Source organism: Pleurodeles waltl, chromosome 4_2, assembly GCF_031143425.1.
Source record: "Pleurodeles waltl isolate 20211129_DDA chromosome 4_2, aPleWal1.hap1.20221129, whole genome shotgun sequence".
Lineage (NCBI taxonomy): Eukaryota > Metazoa > Chordata > Amphibia > Caudata > Salamandridae > Pleurodeles > Pleurodeles waltl.
In genome coordinates this window covers 727,555,826-727,577,227 of record NC_090443.1, presented here as the reverse complement: position 1 = coordinate 727,577,227, position 21,402 = coordinate 727,555,826, and the positions used below count along the sequence as shown (strand labels likewise).

At 44.6% G+C, this 21,402-nt stretch overlaps 1 protein-coding gene across 1 annotated transcript in view; it reads left to right on the top strand.

Moving 5' to 3' along the window:
- The window catches only part of HFM1 (helicase for meiosis 1), a 2,166,952-nt gene that overhangs the window by 1,391,277 nt on the left and 754,273 nt on the right, over window positions 1–21,402 (top strand). Inside the window, exon 18 of the mRNA XM_069233212.1 lies at window positions 9,582–9,679. Within this exon, the coding sequence (XP_069089313.1) occupies window positions 9,582–9,679 (98 nt within the window). The remainder of the gene's footprint in view (window positions 1–9,581; window positions 9,680–21,402) is intronic.

The window sequence follows — 21,402 nt, the reverse complement described above, 5'->3', positions numbered from 1 at the left end:
AACTTTTACAAAAAGCATTTGCAATACAATGGCTCTCATGTTTGCTCGAGTTAGCGCTGTTAGTGTTGTAATTCCTAACTGGACTTTCCTTGCCACAAAAACTGAAAATAAAAAGTAAAACAATTGAAATAAGCGAGCCGAATCAAAGCGCCGCCACCGCAGCAATGAGACAAAGGAGAGACACAAAAGGAGAAAGAAGTTAGCTCGCAGGCAAAGTTATTGGCAAAAGTGCAATTATCCACGTAACAGGGTCGATGTCCAAGGCGGTAACAAAACCGCCCCAAAGAGGGACAAACGTAAAGCATTTACCAACGAAAACAGAGGATTTTTGAAAGGCAAGCCCATGAACAAGTGATCTTGATGGGCTTGCAGTGGGCGTGGTTAAAAGCCCAGATACATACCAACCCATTGGAAAAGCAGGGCTTGCGCGCTGCTATGCTCAACCTAAAAATGAAAGCTACATTTTAAATGTTCCTTTTTGTGCATTTGTCTCGATATGACAAGCCTTGCACGTAAATCCTTCAGCACTGATCTGGGACTCGCCTCTTCTGTCACAGTGGATTTCGTGTAGAGAAAGCGCATTTGTTGGTGCGTGTCTTTAATTGTGTAAAGGAAGAAGGTGATCGAAATGAGGGCCGTATGGGTTCCTAGCAGGGCCGGCTTTTGGGTGGTGCGAGCAGTGTGACCGCACTGGGCGCTGACCTCAGGGGGGGGCGCTGTGTTTAGCAATAACTTCAGAAACTTGCGATTTAAAAGCACCTGCTGATAAGTTTCTTGTGCGTATATCCATCAAGAAACATTTAAAATGACAAGATACCTCTTGTGATTAATGTTCCTGCTAGGGAGAGAGATGGGAGTTTTGACTAGTGGCAGCTTTTGACTCAACATAAGGTAGCATGGAGGGTTAATGTGCCTGCTGCAAAAAACAGAACTATGGGGCATATTTAAGAAAAGTGGCACTGCACTGTGTGCAGCGCCACTTTTCTTGCACCCCTTAGCGCCCCCCTAATGCCACCATGTGTGCATCATATTTTAAATATGGTGCACGGTGGCAGTAGTTAGAGGACTAGCACCTAAATTTTTTACGCTAAAGCACCCAGATGCCCATTGTAACCAACGGAAGCCTCCTTTTAATGTCTGCTCTGAGCAGGCGTTAAAAGTGCCGGGAAAAAAATGATGCAAAGAAATCTAACAGATTTCTTTACATAATTTTTTTGACCCCCCTAACTGGGGGATGCCCCCTTTTCATACATTATGCCTGGCGCAGGAACAATGTAGCGCAAAAGGTTACAAAGTGGCACGCCTCTTTGTAAATATGGTGCAGCGTTTTTGGTCTTCTAACGCTACATTAATGTAAAAAAATGATACTAATGTGGGGTTAGAATGGCACTAGGGGCTCTTAAATATGCCCCTATGGCAGTGCTTAATTTGTGCTTGTTGTTTCCGGTGCACAGCACCAGCACCTATTTTTGAGGGCCGGCGCTTATTTTTCTGCCTCACGCATTTACTGCGAGAAAAAGACACATATGGGAAAGACGGAGGAAGAGAAAAATGAAAAAGCATCACAATGGGAAAAAGCAGAAATCCGCAAGAGTGAGCTGAATGGGCAGGGAGTGCTTGTAAATGGATTGAAGAGGAGGGCTTTGGGCACTGGCACCTTTTTATTTACAAATTAAGCACTGCCCTATGGGGCATATTTGAAAAAAGTGGCGCTGCACACAGTGCTGCACCACTTTTCTTGCGCCCTTTAGCACCCCCTCTAACACCACCATGTGTGCATCATATTTAAAATACAGCGCACCATGGCGGTAGTTAGGGAACTGGCGTCAGAATTTTTTATGCTAATCCGGCGCTTTGCAGGATTAGCGTCAAAAATGTTGATGCTAATCCTGTAAAGCATCCAGAGGCCCGTTGTAACCAACAGACGGCTCATTTTAAAAGTGCAGAAAAAAATGATGCAAAGAAATCTGTCAGATTTCTTTGCGACATTTTTTTGTCCCTCTCTAATGTAGGAATGCCACCTTTCCATTTATTATGGCTGGCGCAGGCATAATGTAGTGCAAAGGGATACAAAGTGGTGCAATGCATGCATTGCGCCACTTTGTAAATATGGCACGGCGTTTTTGGCCTTCTGAGCCCACATTAGCGTAAAAAAATGACGCTAATGTGGCGTTAGAATAGCGCTAGGGGCTCTTAAATATGCCTCTATATTTTATGTGGCTAGCTGAGTGGATTGGTAAAACCAGCCTTTACAAGTGCTTTAAATCACATGAATGTATATGAAAGGGGAGCGATGGAGGAATGAGGGGCACATTTTCCGGGTGGTAGAGAGTGAAACCGAAGGAGGAGGTCATGGGGTGGGGGGCCCTACAATAAACTGCCCACAGGGCGCCAACAGTCCTAAAGCCGGCCCTGGTTCCTAGTGCAGGAGAGCAAAATGACTGTGGGAAGATCCTGAAATAAGGTGATGAGTGTGTATCAGAGCGCAGAGGAACGAGGTGCGGAACATGCCAGAGAAAACGAAATCCGAGGGTTGGTGCCAATGACTTCGAAAAAATATGTTCTAGACAATAATGTGACTCAGTCCGTTAGTAGAATCCCTTTGTGGCGTCGACACGTTTATAAACCTTTTTAAAGAGGATTGCTTCCCACATAGTGAAACGTGTCTAGCAGACCCAGGTTCCAGTCCTGTCCCTATGTTCCGTGCCAGCCTGACCAATACCAGGGGGTTACACACTGCACCAGCTTAGAGAGGCCTTCAAATCCAGTAGCCCCTTCAAATAATATTTAATAGACTAGGGTGTAAATTTAGCAGGCTGTAAGACGTGCAGCCCCCAACTGCTTCTGACGTTAGGAGCTCTTGCCGCCCTCGCAATGTCAGTGTCTGTAAGACGACTGGCTCGATTGTGTCAGTGGAGGGAAAAACAATTAATTGAGACTAATGACTGAAAGATAATTAAACTGACAGCAAATACAGACTCCTATATAGTTATATATAAATATATAGCATTCACATTGAGGTTAATTGATATTGCATGTAGATCATTAGGTTCAAAACCCATACTCCACAGGAATGATGTCATTTCGGTGATTTAGTATTCATTCTCCTGGGACAATTCACATGACTTTTGAACGCACACCATTGAAGACATGGAAACTGTGTGATGTGACAGAACATCCTCATCTCCATATGCACTCTCTTCTTAAACCATGCATACTAGGTAACACGGACACCTGATGCTGGATCCGGGCTCAGGCGAGGATTGCACATCACTCAAACCCCTGCAAATTATAATTCATAGTGTGTGTGTGCAAAGTGTGTATATGCATGCAAAGTGTGTCTATGCATAGAATACGATCTAATTGTTTATGTATATTCATATAATAATATATTCACTGAAAAAAACAAAGGTTACGGGGACGTTATAGTTAGGAAATAAAATTAAATAAACCTTAGAAACTCACTGAAAAAACAAAGGTTACTGGGACGTTATAGTTAGGTTTAGATTTACACACACAAAACTATAGAAATTCAGCAGTTATAGTTTTAGTCATCTGAAGTAATTATAACTCACGCCTCGCCATACACAGTTTTCTCATTATTAATTTCACTGCAAATGTTGCAGTGATATTATTAATGATGTCATAGAAGATGTTGTGACTGATGTAATATATGTAATATATGTGGGGTAGTTAGCAGTGCATGGAGAGGATGGGAGTTATAGTTACCTTAGGGTATGCGTTATAGTTATGTATAATTTACCTATTGGCAGTCACCACTAGGTATATTTAGGACTTAGTTTCCATTGAAAAAGCTTTTATTGACTTGCTTATATCTTTGGCATCATATGACAAATCTTGACAACATTTTCCAAAATAAAGTGTTTTTCGGGATGATCCGTCAAGTGGGGGCTGAGAAAAAAGGAAGGGGGGGAGTCAAAAAGTGTGTTTCCCATGTGAATTTCCATAGACTCTTTAGACACACCAGCAGGCTCAATCGCTGGACTGAATGACATAAAATTTGGCAAAAAGGTAGCTTACGTCCTGCAGATCACCCTTCTTCTATTTGGTGTAAATCTGTTCAGTAGTTTTCAAGATAATAAAGTGAAAAGAAATGTGTATACCTAGGGCTGCAGATCCAGGAAGATCTCCTGCTGAAATATGATTGGCTACCAACACTTCAAACAAGAAGTGTTGGCAGCCGTTTTGGAACTTGGCTTTAGCTGAGTCCCAAAAAAACAGCAAAAAAAAAAAGAAAAAGGGAAGGGTATGTTTACCCTACTCCCCGTAGCCTTGGTCCAGGCATCCCCTTTGAACCCCACTAAGGCTAACAACTTTTTTTTTCAATAAATCACAGAGAAATCCACAACTGGATATGTGAATTCATCTGTGATTAAAAAAAATGCATTCTTATGCATTTAAAAATGCTTTTGCACCCCAGGTGGGTCAGGTCGGGGGGCATTGTGTGCTAATAATAGGAGGGTGCACATGAGCCCCCTTCTAGGGCTTTCAGAAGAACAACCTCCCCAGGGCAATGTATGTTAATGTATTACAGAGAGGCCTGTGTGGCTCCCCATGCCCTGGGGGCTGCCACCTCCACGGGGCAATGCATGTTATTGTATGCGGGAGGCCCATGCAGCCCCCAACCCCAGGGACTGCCACCTCCCCAGGCAAGGAAAGTTATTGTACGTGGGGATGCACTGACCCACCTGCACACCGGGGCTAGCTTCAAAATAACATAGTGGGGGGGTCGTGTAGATCCTTCATGCCCTAGGGACCACCACCTCCCCAGACTTCAAAAGGAAATTAGGAGGGACCCCATCATGGACCCCAGGGGTCCACTACCTTCCCGGGGCAAAATATAAAAATAAATATTAGCATGGTCCTGCGGACCCTCCCCCTCTCCCCGCTGGACCCAGGACCACCATATCCCTGGGGCTACAAATAGATACAAATGTATGGGGCCAAATGTAAAAGATGGAGCCCCCTCATGGAGCCATACATGGCCCTTGGGACTGCCACATCCCAGGGTTGGCTCTTGCTACCTCCTGCGGTGCCCACCCTTGGGATGAATCTATTTGCTTGGCGGGAGCTGTAATTTTAACTACTATATGTTATTTTAACCTTGCAGCCAGGCCTTGCAGCCGAGCCTTTATAACCACCCAACCTTGCACCACAGGGCCTGTCTCTTTCAGTATATGTGTGAGTGTCTGACTGGGTCTGAAAGTGGGTGTGTGAGTGTATGCTTTGGTCTGAGTGGGTGCTTGAGCGTCTGAGTGGATACCTGAGCCGCTGAATGCATGTATGAGTGAATGAATTTGTGTATGAATGAGGGGTCTATGGCTTTTCTTTCAAATGTTTCCATATTTGTGAATATTTTGCGAATAATTCAGGGGAATGAGCGAAAATTCACAACTTTTTGTGAATATTTTGCACTGTGACACAAAATTATATTAAACCTATAATTTACCCCTAGAACACACTTATATCACACCCCTGGGGCCAGGGTGCCTTCACCTTGATCCCGCATGCAATTTTCAATTTGAAAGTCACAACTTTCTAGTCCGATTGCGATCAGCCAATTACAGCGCTTCTATTTGCATGCGTATTCACGAAAATTCACGAAACATTCACACATTTTTAGCGGCCAGAGGTATACAAATGTACTTGCCCTTGAATATCTCCTAGACTACTGAACAGATTTACACCAAATAACAACAAGCATCTGCAATGCAATGGGTCTCGCGTTTGTTCAAAGTAGAGCTATTAGCGTTGTAAATGGCTAACTGGACTTTTCTTGCCACACAAACTGAAAATAAAAAGTAAAACAGTTGACATATGTGAGCTGATTCAAAGCACTGTCGTGAGAGCGAAGAGAGAGAAAAAAGGAAAAAGAAGTTTGCTCGCAGTCAAAGTTGTCAACAAAAGTGCAATTATCCACGTAACAGGGTCAATGGCCAAGGAAGTAACAGAACCGCCCTAATGAGGGGCGAATGTAAAGCAGTTACCAACGAAAAGAAATGATTTTTGAAAGACAAGCCCATGAACATGTGATAGTGATGAGTGTGTGCGGTGGGCGTGGTTAAAAGCCCAGATACATACCAACACATCTGAAAAGCAGCACTTGCACGCTGCTCTGCTCAACCTTAAAAAACAGGAAGAATTAAAGATATGTTGTGACACTTCTATGCCACTACTGAAGTGGCGTAGGATTCTGACGCATTCCCAGACTTGTAAATCTGGGAATGCATCAGATTCCATTGGGTTCCATGGCTGTTGTTTGGGAACACCCCATGCAACACCCAGGAAACACCCCTTTCACACAGTTCTATGCCTGAAAGGGGTCCATATTTACAAGGCCATGGAAAGCCATGCAAGGTGGCTTTATGTGGCCTTGTAAATAGGGGTTGGCACACTGCGCCACATGGGAGTCAAAAACTTGTTGCTCTGGTGGCACAGTGTGCCGTTAGGTCCATGTTAATGAGGCCCTAAGTTTCATACATTTCAAGGGTTACAAAAATTCCTTGAAGCCCTCTTGGAAATGCATGCTAGCCTTTAACTTTCCAAAGGTTTCGCTTGCATAAGATTAAGGTAGCAGAATTTGTACAATGCTGAAGATTTGACGAAAATGTCCATTTTAACAATTAACTTTTTTGTCTCCCTAGAGATTCTTTTTTTGTTTAAAGAAACCCATTGAACAAGGAGGCATTCCTCTCTGTTCCCTTACTAGAAATGCACTCACGGCCACTCGGAAATGCACACAAACCCACCTTTTACAACTGCATTTGCGAATGTAGAAACATTACTATACTAGCTGAAATTCCACATTCACAAATAACCTTTACGAAGATGACAATATCCTCGTAAATTGATTTGTTATGCTCCGAAGTTCAATTTAGTTGTGCGAGCTGCTCCCGTTTTCAAGAAGCATATTTACCCCTAGCCATGTTGACTCAGTCTACGTTTGTTGCTGAGTAATCAAAAGCCCTTTTCAATTATGCTGACACGCTTTGGTCATATGGTGCCCCATCAGTAACTCACCCTATAATTACACGCCACAAGTAGCACTGATTTCCATCCTCTCCGTTGTACCTGTCATGTGAAGTGGCAAATGCCTCTTTTATCGGTAATGAATGTACCTTTATAATCCATAGCAATCAGCTGTGGCTAGTTGTGTAGTCTGTAGCCACATAAACAAAATTACTTCACTAATTTCCCCGGCTGTCTTAAAGCATGAGGATCGTGTGTGAACGAGCTTGCTCTGAAAGTAAGCCAGTAGTAAAATTGCCCTTTAATCGCTTTCTGCAGGCATTTTGAGGCAGCAGGCTTGCTTATGAGTTGAATGTTAGGGGTGATGATTACTGTGGTTACAGGTCGCGAGTCATGAATTCAAATCCCGGCGATACCAATATGGGACACTATCAAATGGTGCAACATTTATTTATGGTGCTTTTCAACTAAACGAGGCCGCTGATATATAAAAGCTGCTGACATTAAAACCGCAGTTGACCGTTTTTCAAGCCTATAAGAGCCTCTCTACTCACACAACTGCACAGAATCATTGTTTTTAGCACAAGAAGGCACAGCTTAACTTGGGCCAAAAGCAGGCCTTACAGGTGTCTCCCTAGGGGTGCAAGATCTGCTGCTTCGATCTATAATCAAATGGGCAAGCATAGCAAGTTCACATTTCTCAAATTTACATTGTGGGCCTCCTCGCCATGTGTTTTACACATGCGCTGATAAAAGCGGAAGCCTGTTCTCAACGGAGCCTTCTTCCCTGGAGCTGTTAGCAGCGACACGCTCAACTGAGCAGGACAGCCATTGTGAGTGATGTGTTGAAACACACACATTAACGGCGCAAGAAAGGCTCTCGATTGTCCATTTGTGTTGCTTTGCTATGTGCCAGGCGCTGATCAAAAGCGGCCCAGTGAGGCCCAATCATCTCATTCCCCGTCCTTTCTCATTCATTAAAAGTCATTACGAGTCACAATAGGCTGCTTACAAAGCAGTAGAAAGGTTTAATTCAATGGACCCTTTTTTCAGAAACCTGCACTGTAACGGAGGGAAGGTGGTACAGTGCCCTGGGAGGAGAGTGGGCTAGCACAGTCGATGAACCCCTTGGTGCTGATAGCTAAGCATATCCAAAATACACATGCGCTGACCCCAAAGAGATTGGGAAGACTTATATCATTAGTGTACAAATTGAGGCAAATTGACAGGAGGCGTTTCAGCGCGCTGCTTCAAACCTTTGATCACGATTTCTGACCTCCCTCGAGCCTGGCACACAAACTATTTCAAAATCATTAATACTTACTAGCGTCAACAGTAGCAGTTTACAAACCAGCTAGCAAAAGAAAGATGTGTTTTAGTACTCGAGGTATTATATTTTATGTCAGTGGTTCAACTTCAGAGGAGAAATACAAATTGCACCACATAATTGTAAAAACACTAGCCAATGCCAAATTAAACAAGCGAGATCCCACTGCAAACAAAAGATAACAAGCATTTGGAATGCGATAGTCTCGTGTTTGCTCGAGTTAAAGCTCATAGCGTTGTAAATTAATTACTGGACTTTTATTGCCACACAGACTGCTGAAAATAGGAAGAGAGCAAGAGCGAGCTGGCCCTGGAAAAGCCCCCCTCTGACGTTGGTTTATGTTTACAGAGGGAGCTGGTGGGGAGGAGGGACTGAACACACACCCACAGTGCAAGGCAAACAGGCCAATACTGAAAGAAAAAGTCCCCTTCAGAAGAGATAATCAGGACATAGCGTAATTACGCAGTACTTATTGCTGCTCCCAAAGTGAAAAAAGGCAGGACAGAGAGGCAGAACTGACCACTAGCAGGCAAGGATTTTTGAAGGACACTGCAACTAACAAATCAAAATGCTGAAACTCACTCTATTGTATACTTTAGTATACAGCAGGCCGAACGCTAACGCTCGACCTAAAAAGTACTGTCTGCGTACCGGCAGCTAGCTTTCTGACAAATTGGGAGTAAATCTGTCCAGTGGTTCAGGCTGTAGACATGTTGATAGGTACTATGGGAATTAACATCGGAAACACAATGTTTTGCGAACCCAGTATTTCTCGACCCCTGCTTGACGGATCACCCTGAAGCTTCCCTTGTGCACCAAGAATGTCCTGATCATTTTTTTGGGAAAGTTTTGTGAACACTTGTCAAATGGTGCCAAAGATATGGGAAAGTAAAAAAATGCTTTTTCTATGGAAACATGGTCCAAACTATAACTACCTAGTGGTGATTTATATAAATATATATATATATATATATATATATATATATATATATATATATATAATAATACAAAGACAGGAGTTTCACTTACCTGATATATACTTACCCTTTCGTTGTAAAGGCATGCATGGTAAACACATATATACGATAAAGACTTGTGTGGTAAAGGCAATGCATAATAATGGCATTGTGTGGGAAAGGCATTCATTGTAATGTCCTACAACAACTTTTCAATTCAAACAGGTGAATATCTGTTGGCTGTGAAAATGCTTTAATTATAAGAATGCTGAAAATAATATTGTAACTTTAAGTCTTCTTCTTTTAAGTCTTATTCAGGCTCAGCTAGGATGCATTCCCGTTCAAGACTTCACATTGACTCAAGATTCAGCAAAGATTTTTCGAAATGGAGTAAGAGTTACCAAATGTATGTGCATCTTGTGGATCTTATTTTCACTTTCCTTCTTCTGTTTTTTGCTCACTAATTATCTCACCTAAATGCAATGTACATTAATGAGTAGAGACAATGAGGGTCATTCTGACCCTGGCGGCCGGTGGCCGCCAGGGCCACCGACCACGGGAGCACCGCCAACAGGCTGGCGGTGCTCCAACGAGCATTCTGACCGCGGCGGTTCAGCCGCGGTCAGAAGCGGAAAGTCAGCGGTCTCCCGCTGACTTTCCGCTGCTCGTGTGAATCCTCCATGGCTGCGGAGCGCGCTCCGCAGCCATGAGGATTCCGACCCCCCCTACCGCCATCCTGTTCATGGCGGGAAAGCCGCCATGAACAGGATGGCGGTAGGGGGGGTCGCGGGGCCCCCGTAAGAGGGCCCCGCAAAGTATTTCAGTGTCTGCCTTGCAGACACTGAAATACGCGACGGGTGCCACTGCACCCGTCGCACCTTCCCACTCCGCCGGCTCGATTACGAGCCGGCATCCTCGTGGGAAGGTCGTTTTCCCCTGGGCTGGCGGGCGGTTTTTCAGCAACCGCCCGCCAGCCCAGGGGAAAACTTGTAATACCCGCCGCGGTCTTTTGACCGCGGCGCGGTATTTTGGAGGGCGGCATCCTGGCGGGTGGCCTCCGCCGCCCGCCAGGGTCATAATGAGGCCCAATGTTTGCAATTATAACTTTATTTAATTGATAACTTGTGCAGGTTCCTCAGATGCAGGTATTTGCCCCAATGTCATTCTTACATGGATGATTTTATTGTTGTATTTATTTTATTTCACCTAAAACAAACGCTAGGCTTCTAATGTGGTTAATAGTACTTTGTGGCTCCTGAATTTTTTCGACCATTCCAATATCTATAAAACGTCCCTTAATAGCATGTGCAAGCTACTTAAGTTAAAATATTTGTTTGATAACCAACAGAATACTCCAGTACAGAAGTGCGAAATATAAAAGTGAGTAATAAACAAGTTACAGCACAGTAAAAATAATTTGTAAAATAGCAACCTCCCAGGAGAGACGCATATTATTATTATCTTTTCATGAAATTTTTGATTTACCTTCAGCTCTGTCAAAATTCAGGATGTCTAACCATCCAGGGCATTTCACAAGTTTGTTAACCCAAATGTTCTCCAGTTGCTTTCACTTACACGCATGAATCACTAATAAGGCAGTTGATCTACCTATTCAATTCAGCCAGTCTCCTGATTGAACACACACCCCTAAAAAGTTTCTGTACCTGTCCACATGTTGTTGTTCATCCGGTTGAATTTTAAATCTCCTACAAATGTTTGTTCTTTATCTCATCTATTTTCTGGAAATAACACCGATTTCTGGTACTAAACATTTTACATACACACACACACACAACCATACTCAGACACGCACACTGCCTGGTGGAACATGACAAAATCCTTTCTCAATTCAAAACTTCATATGTCCCCCTCATGCTTACAAATATTTGTCTATTTATTTTATTTCTGTCCATTCATACTCTTCTCTCTGATTTCCTTTGTTAATTCTTTCCCTCTTTGTTCACTTCTCGGTCTATCTGTAGTGTGAGAAACTGTTTCTATTTCCTGCGTATCATTGCAGTAAGAGTCCAACACTACTTCGTTAAGGTTGTTTTAGGGTGCTAAGACTGATTTTTAGCCATTGTGCGCTTACTTCTATATTTTCTTCCCCTCCTTTGTCCCCTTGTGATCAATGGATGGTTTCTCAGCAACCAACAGAGAGAGGAACTGTCACAAAATGTAACCTAGTGAATGGATAAATGACTGGATAACTAGGCTAATGGACCCCAGAGGCATCAACACGATTTGTTATGCGGACATATGGCCTCATCTACAGGGAAATGGCGCAGCATGGTGCCACAAGCAATGTTGCTGCGCCAAGCTGCATAATTTGCAAAATGCAGGTATGCACCACATTTAAAAGAATATCTGCATCCCTGTGTTTCCTGCTGTGCCGGCACTAAATTAGCTGCTTAGAGCCAACGCAGCCACCCTTTCTCCATGGTTCAAGGATGCCTGCATTGTGGGGGACATTGTTTTGTGTAGAAAGAGACACCTTCCTACAAAAAAACAATCCTTAATGGAAATTTGCTCCTTCTATGTGTGCTGCAAAATGAAAAATGAAAGAGAAAAAAACAGAGGAGAAATAAAAGTAATTCTCCTTGTTGCACGACTGTAATGCCACTGGGGTGGCGTTAGTTTTTGGCGCTGTCTCAGGTTTACAGTTTCTCGTTAACCTGAGGCAGTGCCGTAAAGCAGAAAACTGTGTTGGGCAGCCCATATCTACAAGGTGGTGTTAAGCTAGGAAAAGTGGCTTAACACCACCTTGTTGATATGGTGCACTGCATAGCGCCACCGGAGTGTCGCAAAAAAGTGACACTCCGGTGGCCTCATAAATGAGTCCCATAATGTTTTTGATTAATGTCCCTTCATAAGGCATGCTGCTAGTTTCTGTTTGCTCCCTCGTGAGTTTATTCCCCTTTCACTTTCTCTTTAAAGTAACTGAGTCTCCATTTCTTAAAGTTTTTTCCCCACCAACTGGGAAAGTAGATCTATAAAATGAAGGGTGGTGATTGTATACATGGCCTAGAAAGTTAGGGTACCGGTCCGCAGGACTGATAATTCTTATTTTGGCATGCTGATACTTAGGTTTAAATCAAGTTCTGTCACCATCTTGTCTAGTGTCAGCAGGTAGTATTATATGCTTCCACACAACAGGGCTCCTTTTGCAGAAGATTCCTAAACATATGTAGTAAATTGCGTGTCATGTTAGGTCTTTATGTTTGCTCTCCAATATCCTGGAAAAACAAATTGATAAACCCTCAAAACACCACATCTGAGTACGTCCATAAACATATCAGATCTCATGAGCAGCCAGATGTTCGGCAGTGTATCTTACTCTCCCGGGAGCTTGTTTGTATGTATGAAGAATTTATGTAGTAGAAACCTAGACAAAAGGCAGAGGTGGCGCTGTACAGGGTCACTTTGCAAGCCTCTTCACATCTCTACTGGGAGAAGTAGATAATGGAAGTCATGACATGAGGACCACCAGAACTACATCCTTTCTTGCCAAACTGGTCATGCTGTCTAACCTTTGCTCTTCCGTTCGTCATAATCATCCATGATAAAATCACAGGTACGCCTAGTCTTGTGAGTTAGTCATTCTCAGTGCTACCACTGTGTCTGTAAAAACGTTTGACCTCAGAGTGCATGGTATTTAGTTATTTAGATATAAACATATATGATTTATTTTTGTTTTGCTTTTGCTCTGAGAACCAAGGAACAATGATGTGAACTTTAAGAATCTTGTCCATTGTTCAAGCGAAGTTAACTCGAAGACATAAACTCAGTAAAGGGAGTTCTCTTCTAGAGATCCTCATCAATAATCATAAGCACTAAATATTCCCGCCAATGCGCTGGGACCCTATAGAATGTACAAAATATATATGCATGTTAAATGCATACTACCCCCAGCGTTTTAGTGTCTGCGGAATCCCAGAAGAACTATGTCAGGGTTGTGTTGCAGTATGTATATCCATACCTTTCAGCGTTTGCTAGAATTGAGTCCTCGGATATTGCGGGATATGAGTTTTGTATGTGCATGGGCTGTCACTGTACAACTGGGAACTGTGTTGCAGCAGAAGGGTAAAGATGCATTGTAGGGGCCTGATGGGGAAGAATCAGCAATGTATTCCCTATTCCCAGGGGCCCTTCCCTCATCCTCACTCCCTGTGCCGCAGTATAGAGTGTGTTGAAGAGATGTGAAGGGATGACCCAATGGAAGAACAGAGAGTAGATATGACTGTATTTGGAGGGGGAGCGTAGGGTGCCCTCTAGCAGTAGGGGGTCGGTGGAGTCCTGAGCATGTAAGCAGCATGACCTGTAAGAGAAGGCAAGGATAACAAAACCACAGAAACTGGGCCAACCCTTCCCAATCATAAGGTCTACAGTCCGCAAAGATTGGCATGATGTTCCACAGATCTTGCACAATAAGTCACTCACCCAGGATGCAAGCCAGGGGGGGTGGGCTGTGTAGGAAAGTACCCTCTTTTTGGCATGTTACCTCCAATTTCTGCCTGATGTCAGTGTGTTTAACTGTGTCACTGGGATCCTGCTAACCAGGACCCCAGTGCTTACGCTCTCTCTCCTTTAAATGTGGTCACTGTATACTGGTATCCCAGTATTTCACCCCAAATTGGCATACTGGACACCCCTTATAAGTCCATAGTATATGGTACTTAGGTACCCAGGGCATTGGGATTCCAGGGGATCCCTATGGGCTGTAGCATTACTTTTGCCACCCAGAGGGAGCCCATGCAAAGGCTTCTACAGGACTGCCATTGCAGCCTGTTTAAAATGGTGCATGCACCATTTCACGGCCATTTACAATGAACCAGGTCACTTATAAGTCACCCATATACCAATCCTTCCAATCCTGAAGGCTGTGTGCAGAGTACCTGTGTGTGAGGGCACCCCTGCACTAGCAGAGGTGCCCCCACATCATCCAGGACCATTTTCCCAGACTTCCTCAGTGCGGGGGAGCCATTTTACACATGCACTGGACATAGGTCAATACCTATGTCCAGCTTCATAATGGTAACTCCGAATATGGCCATGTAAGGTGTCTAACATCTTGGAATTATACCCCAATGCTGATTCTAACAGTGGTTGTATAATTCCATGCACTTTGGGGTCTCCACATTGGACTCCCAGTACTGCCATACCAGCCTTCTGAGGCTTTCTAGGCAGCCCCAGCTGCTGCCACCTCACAGACAGGTTTCTGCCCTCCTTTTGCTCAAGCAGCTCGACCCCAGGAAGGCAGAACAACGGATTTCTTTCAGGAGAGGGATGTTACACCTCCCAGAGCCTCTGGAAATGCTTTGAAGGGCACAGATGGTGCCCTCTTTGCATAATCCAGTCTACACCAGTTCAGGGAGCCCCCAGTCCCTGTTCTGGTGTGAAAATGAACAAAGGAAAGGGGAGTGCCCCTCCCCTGTCCATCAAAACCCCAGGGGGGGGGGGGTCCCAGAGCTCCTCCAGTGTCCCTGGGTTTTGCCATTTTGGATTCCAAGGTGGTGGGGCACTCTGGGAGCATCTGAGTGGCCAGTGTCAGCAGGTGACGTCAGAGCTCTCCACTGATAGGTGCTTACCTGTGTAGATGACCAAATCCTCTATCAGGGCTATTTAGGGTCTCTCCTTTGGGTGTTTCCTCAGATTCAGATTGCAAAACTCCAGCAGGAATCATCCGCATCTTTTACTTCACCTTCTACCGATGAAACTGCATCTGGGCCCACCAGGAACTCTACAAACTGCAACAACGAAGCAAAGATGACTTCTCCAACATTGTATCTTCAGTTCCTGCCAGCAACTATTTCCAGGTTGTGCATCCTCCGAGGACTGCCTGTCTTCAGCCCACACCAGAAGAACGAAGAATCTCCGTTGAAGTGAAGGAGTCACTTCCCTGCTTCAGCAGGCATCTCTCTGCAGCGACGATCGGTGGCTTGGGTCCCCTCTCCTGAAGAATTGCGTGGATCCAGCAACTCAGGTGGTGGACTGAAGTGGTCCAGGCGGTCCTGAAGTCCAGCTGTCCATCTTTGGTGGAAGTAAGAGTTTGCCTCCCCAAGCAAGACGGTACCCCCATGCACCGTGTGATTTGCAGTTGCCAGGGTTTGTTTGCGACCTTCCCCGAAGTTCTTCGTGCACAGCACAGCTCCAACCCTCTGCACTCCTTCCTGCAATGCACAGCTTTCTGAGTGGTTTTCCTGCGGCGTGGGATTCCTTTGTGTAATACTGTATGGGCCTCCATTTGCACCTTCTTAGTCCCCGTGCTGTGGACTCCTGTGTGCGCTGCCTGGTGTTCTGAGGGCTCTCTGAGTTGCTGAGAGCCCCCTCTGCTTCTCCCTCCTGGGTAGAGGCCACAAGGTCCCTCCTGGTCCTGGGCAGCGCCATTTTCTGCTAACCATGAGCTTTGCATGTGCCAAGGCTTGTTGGCACAATCCAGCGATGCAAACCAGACTGCAATCATCCATCCTGCATGGGACATCATCTGCACCAACCAGGAACCCACATCCTTCCTCTTGGGTGCAGTACTGACTGTTCTTCACTGGTAGTTCTCCCTTTGCACTTTCATCCGGGTAAACAGGGGCTCCTGTTCTCCCTGGACTTTTCAGTGCTTCTTGGACTTGGTCCCCTTCTTCCACAGGTCTTCAGGTCCAGGAATCCATCATTGGTGTCTTGCAGTCTCTTCTGGTTCTTGCAAAATCTTCTATCACGTGTTCTTGTGTGTTCTAGGAAACGTATTGTGATTTACTACTGCTTTCCTGGGCTCTGGGGTGGGTTCTATTACATACCTTTGGTGTTTTCTTGCACTCCCAGCGCCCCTCTACACACTACACTTCCCTAGGTAAGAAACTGACGTTAGCATTCCACTTTCTTAGTATATGGTTTGTGTTCCCCCTTGGCCCATTTCTAACTATTGTGATTTTCACTATTTGCACTGTTTTCTAACTGCTTTTACAGCTATTACTGCGTTCTAGTGTATATACTGTGTATATTACTTACCTCCTAAGGAAGTATAGTCTCCAAGGTATTTTTGGCATTTGTGTCACCAAAATAAAGTACCTTTATTTTTGTAACACTGAGTATTTTCTTTCATGTGTGTGAGTACTGTGTGACTACAGTGCTATTGCATGAGCTTTTCACGTCTCCTAGTTAGGCCTTGACTGCTCATCCACACTACCCCTAAAGAGCCTGGCTTCTAGACACTGCCTACATTTCACTAATAAGGGATAACTGGACATGGTATAAGGTGTAAGTACCTTTGGTACCCACTACAAACCAGGCCAGCTTCCTACAGGCTCTCTGTAAAAGTCAGCGATTATGGTGTGGCACCAAGGTTCATGACTGCACTATTCCGAGCCCCCACACGCCAGGCCCAGCGTTTAATGCTGTAATGGGGATTATTCTTCGTCCCTGCAAGGGCAGATCCCCCATCAACGAAGACAGGAACCAATACAAGGGGGAACACAAGGCCAAAGGAGAGGGGGAGGAACCTGTGTCCATGTTTTTGAGGTTTTGAATGATATTGTGTTTAGCCTTGCATGAGTTTTTTCAGTTTGGCGCTTGGGTGGGTGATGAGGCTATTCAGTGGTCTATTCAGGTCGGATCTCAGTTTGTGCTGTGTGGTTTGAGGTAGTGGGGTTATTGTCATCCGGTGATTGTTCCAGGCCCAATAGGAGTTTAGTCCCTTCCAAGGAGTGCAGGGAGCTTCTCTTCCCTCTCATGTGAACAAAAAAGCAAAGATGTGGCCCGACTGGTATCGAATGTTCAGTCCCTTAAGTCTGCCCATCACTATTTTAAACACCCTTCTTCTGTAGAGCATGGTGGGAGACAGTTCTTGATATAATTGAATAGTGTGTCCTTTATAAATGAAGTCTGTTTAGATCTCAAGGCCCATAAGATATCTTCTTTTCTGTGAAAAAAGTGGACCCTGGTTAAGATATCAGGCATTGCTCTATGAGCCTGTCGAGTCTCGGAAGGGGAAGGTCCATGTTATCTCTGATCGTAAGCAGTAGGTCCTCTGTGAACAGCATAATGTTGTCTCCTTCCACACCGCTGGGCACTACCCCAATGCAAATGTTATTGCAACAGCTTCTTTTTTCCAGGTCTTCTTGTTTGATCTGAAGTTCAATTTGTGATATTCAAGGACCGCCATTCGTCGCCACAGCATTTTGTGATCCTCGGAGTGAGCGTCAGTGGTGCGTTCTAAATCATCAACCCTGCCTCCTTGTTCTGTCACCTCCTTCCTTAGGTCTCAGACGCAGGTTTTGAAGTCTGTCTTGAGAGAGCTTATCTGTGAGCGCATTCCTTGTAAAAACAGCAACAGGTATTCTTGTGAGATCAGGGTGGGGGCAGGGTTATCCATCTCGGAATTCAGATCTTTTTCGGGCAACTTAATGTCCCCTATTTCTGCTTTACTCCAGAGAGAGGTCACCGGCATGTCCTTGGTGGATTGGTTTTGCGGCATTGTGTGAAGGTGGTCACTATTGTGAGAGTAGGCACTGGGGAAGCCACAGGGAGGGACGAAAACCATACAAAGATATGAGGCTTTCGAGTTTGCAGCTGGGTGGTAGTTGTCCTTCTACGCTATGAGACTCAGTTCGCCAGATAGAAAAAACACATTGGCCAGTTATTTGGGGTAGAGTGGCTGAGATACATGGGCTCTTCCATGTAGGTCCTTGCTGGTGTGGTGGGTCTTTCTAACCCCACATATGATCTGCAAGAAGTGTCCGTAGTCGGGGGGTCGTCTACACCAGTTAGGTAGTTGCAGTAGGGTCAGTATCCTAGCATCTGAATCCCTAGTGAAAGAGCTGCGCTCAATATAGACTCATCAGCAGCGGTGACTATATCTTCAGGTGGGGGTAGGGTGACCACCCAGATGTACATTTCATGGACTGCCCGTAATTTCGCCCTGCCGTCCACTGTCCGTAAAGAAAATCTTAACGGACAGCATTTGTTCATAATTTTAGCCTTTCACCAAAAGAACAATAGACAGCAGGGTGAAATTATGGGCAGATCAGTTTCCCCAGCTGGATTTAAAGGCAGGGAGTCTCCTGTGCTCTGAGTGAGGAGGGGCAGACAGGTAAGAAAAGGCCTTCTTGCCAGGGTGTCTCCTTCCCTAAAGAAATGCAAATGTGTAAAGGGGCTTGGAAACCTGTATTGACTTTAATCAAAGGAGTCACTTGAAGCTTTCTGATGACAAAGATATTTTCTTTTAGAGAGGCACTGTAAGGATGTTCCAAGGTGAGCTGTGGAGTGTGTGGTTTTAATGGAAAGTTATAAAATATGTTAGTACTGGGTGTAAACTGTATATTATTCAAATCTGTATTTGAGAAACACTTTTTTTATTTAACCTAAATGTATTTGTGCGTTATGTAGCAGCCTATATTATGATGGAATTGTATTTTTATAGCGCTAACTACCCCTGGTGAGGCTTCAAATGCATGTTTAAAATAAGGACTCGACATTCACAGTTCTTTCAGAGACCTCGGTACCTCATAATACTAACAAACTTTGGTAAAGCCAATAGGGCTCGTCTATGCAAGAGTTATTGACTTTGCCAATGTGTTTTAGCCATATTATATACCAGAGTGACTGCTGTTCAGCATGGCTACAAGACAGTGGCATAGAGTGGAGTAGATTGGCATAGGAGCAGTGGCGTAGAGCACAGTGGTGCAGAGTACAATGCAGTGGGGTACAGTGCAGTTGTTTAGAGAGCATTGGCGTAGAGCACAGTGGTTTAGAGAGCAGTGTCATGGAGTGGCGTGGGACAGCGGCATAAAGTGCATTGAAGTAGAGTGGCATACAATAGAGTGGCAGAGAGTGCAGTAGTGTAGAGTGGTCCAGTAGCATAGAATGCAGAGTAAACTCATGTGGCACAGTGCAGTGGCGTAGAGTGGAGTAGTGTAGAATGGTGCAGAGTAGAGTATAGTGCTGTAGAGTGCAGTTGCATAGAGAGGAGTGATTCAGAGTAGAGTGGCATGGAGTGCAGTGGCATAGAGTGAAGTGGTGTCGAATACATTAGTACAGAGTAGACTGGTGTGCAGTACAGTGGCAGAGAGTGCAATGTTACAGAGTAGAGTGTCAGTGCAGTGATGTAGAGTGGAGTAGAATGGCACAGAGAGCAGTGGTGTAGAGTACAGTGGTGCACAGTAGAGGGCAGTGGCATACAGTGCAATTGTTTAGAATGCATTGGCACAGAGTGCAGTGGCGTAGAGTGGCATGGGGTAGAGTAGCACACTGTGCAGTGGCGTAGAGTAGCATACAATAGAGTGGCAGAGAGTTCAGTAATGCAGATTGGTGCAGTGTCATAGAGTGCAGAGTAGACTCATGTGGCATAGAGTGTAGTGATGTACAGTGGTGCAGAGTAGAGTATTGTAGAGTGGTGCAGTGCAGAGTAGAGCATAGTGCCTAGTGTGCAGTGGCGTAAAGTGTAGTGGCATAGACTGCAGTGGCATAGAATGCAGTAGTACAGAGTAGATTGGTGTAGAGTGCAGTGTTGCAGAGTAAAGAGTCAGTGCAGTGGTGTAGAGTGGTACAAAGAACCGTTGCATAGAGTACAGTGGTGCAGAGTAAATGGCAGTGACATACAGTGCAGTTGTTTAGAGAGCAGTGGCATAGGGCAGAGTAGAGTGGCATAGAGTGCAGTGGAATAGAATGTATTGGTGCAGAATGTAGTAGTAAAGAGTAGAGTGGTGTAGAGTATAGTGGTGGCCAGTGCAGTGCTGCAGAGTAGAGTGTCAGTGTGCATTGGTGTAGAGTGCATTGAAATAGAGTGCAGTGGTCAGTGTAGCGTAGAGTTCAGTGGCATAGAATAGAATGTTTCATAGTAGAGTGCAGTTGCATAGAGTGGAGAGGGGCGGGGTAGAGTGCAGTGGCATAGAATGCAGTGGCACAGAGTGCAGTGTTGTAAAGTAGATTGTTTCACAGTAGAGTGAAGTGGCTTAGAGTGGAGAAGTGCAGGGTAGAGTGGAGTTGCATAGAGTGGCATAGAGTGTAATGACATAGAGTAAAATGGTATAGAGTGCCGCAGCAGAGGTGCAGAGTAAATTAAAGTGACGTACAGTGTATTGATGTAGAGTGCAGGGGAATAGAGCTGAGTGTTATAGAGTAAAGTGCACTACCATAGAGTGTATTAGCTTAGAGTGCAGTGGCGTACCATGCAGTTTTGCAGAGTGGCATAGAGTGGAGTTGTACTGACTAGATTGTTTTTTCCTAGACTGGAGTGGTATAGCGTGCAGAGGTGCAGAGTACAGTGGTGTAGCGAGGCGTAAAGTGCATTAACATAGAGTAGACTGGTACAGAATAGAGAGGCATAGTGTGAAGTAGCATAGAGTGCAGTGGCATAGGATGGAGTGGTTCAGAATAGAGAAGAGTGCAGTGCAGTGGCATGGAGTGGTGTAAAGTTTAATGATACAGAGCAGGGTGCAGTGATGTGGAGCAGAGTGGAGTGGAATATGCATGGTGTGGTAACACACTACCATTACAGACAACACATTTTTGATTGAAATGACCATTACATTTTCACAGACATGCAGTTTTTCAAATCAACCTATACTGTGCACAGACAATGATGTGTGGAAATTGCATCACCTAATGCAATGATTTGTTTTAATCATATAAAGGTTTTTGTTTCCAGCACAGTTCAGAATTAACAAAAATGTGCTTCATTTGTACTCCTAATTCTGATATATTCTGAAGTTTATTTAAATGTTGTCATGTGATAGAAAAAAGTCTTTCCTAACCCCACTATCCAGCAAGATTGTTGCATGAATCCTCTCACTTTGAAGTCAGAGAAAGTAAAGTAAACACTAAGGGCCAGATGTAGCAAAGGGTTTTTCCCATTCTGTGTCAATGGGAAAAGTTGTTCGTACATATGGCCCTAAGTTCCCACTGAAGACAGAGCTTGACCTTTGACTTTCTTATTTGAATGCACAGCAAATGTGATGAGACAAGAACAAGATTGACAGGCCTATTTACATAAAGGAGCACTCAGGAGGATACTGCAAATAAGGTTTGGGCAAGGGAAGGGACAAACTCAAGCTGTATAGCCTAAATCACATAAAGCCAACACATTTAAAGCAACAAAATGGGAGTTACAAACTACAAGGCCAATGGCAAGCAACAGGCGGA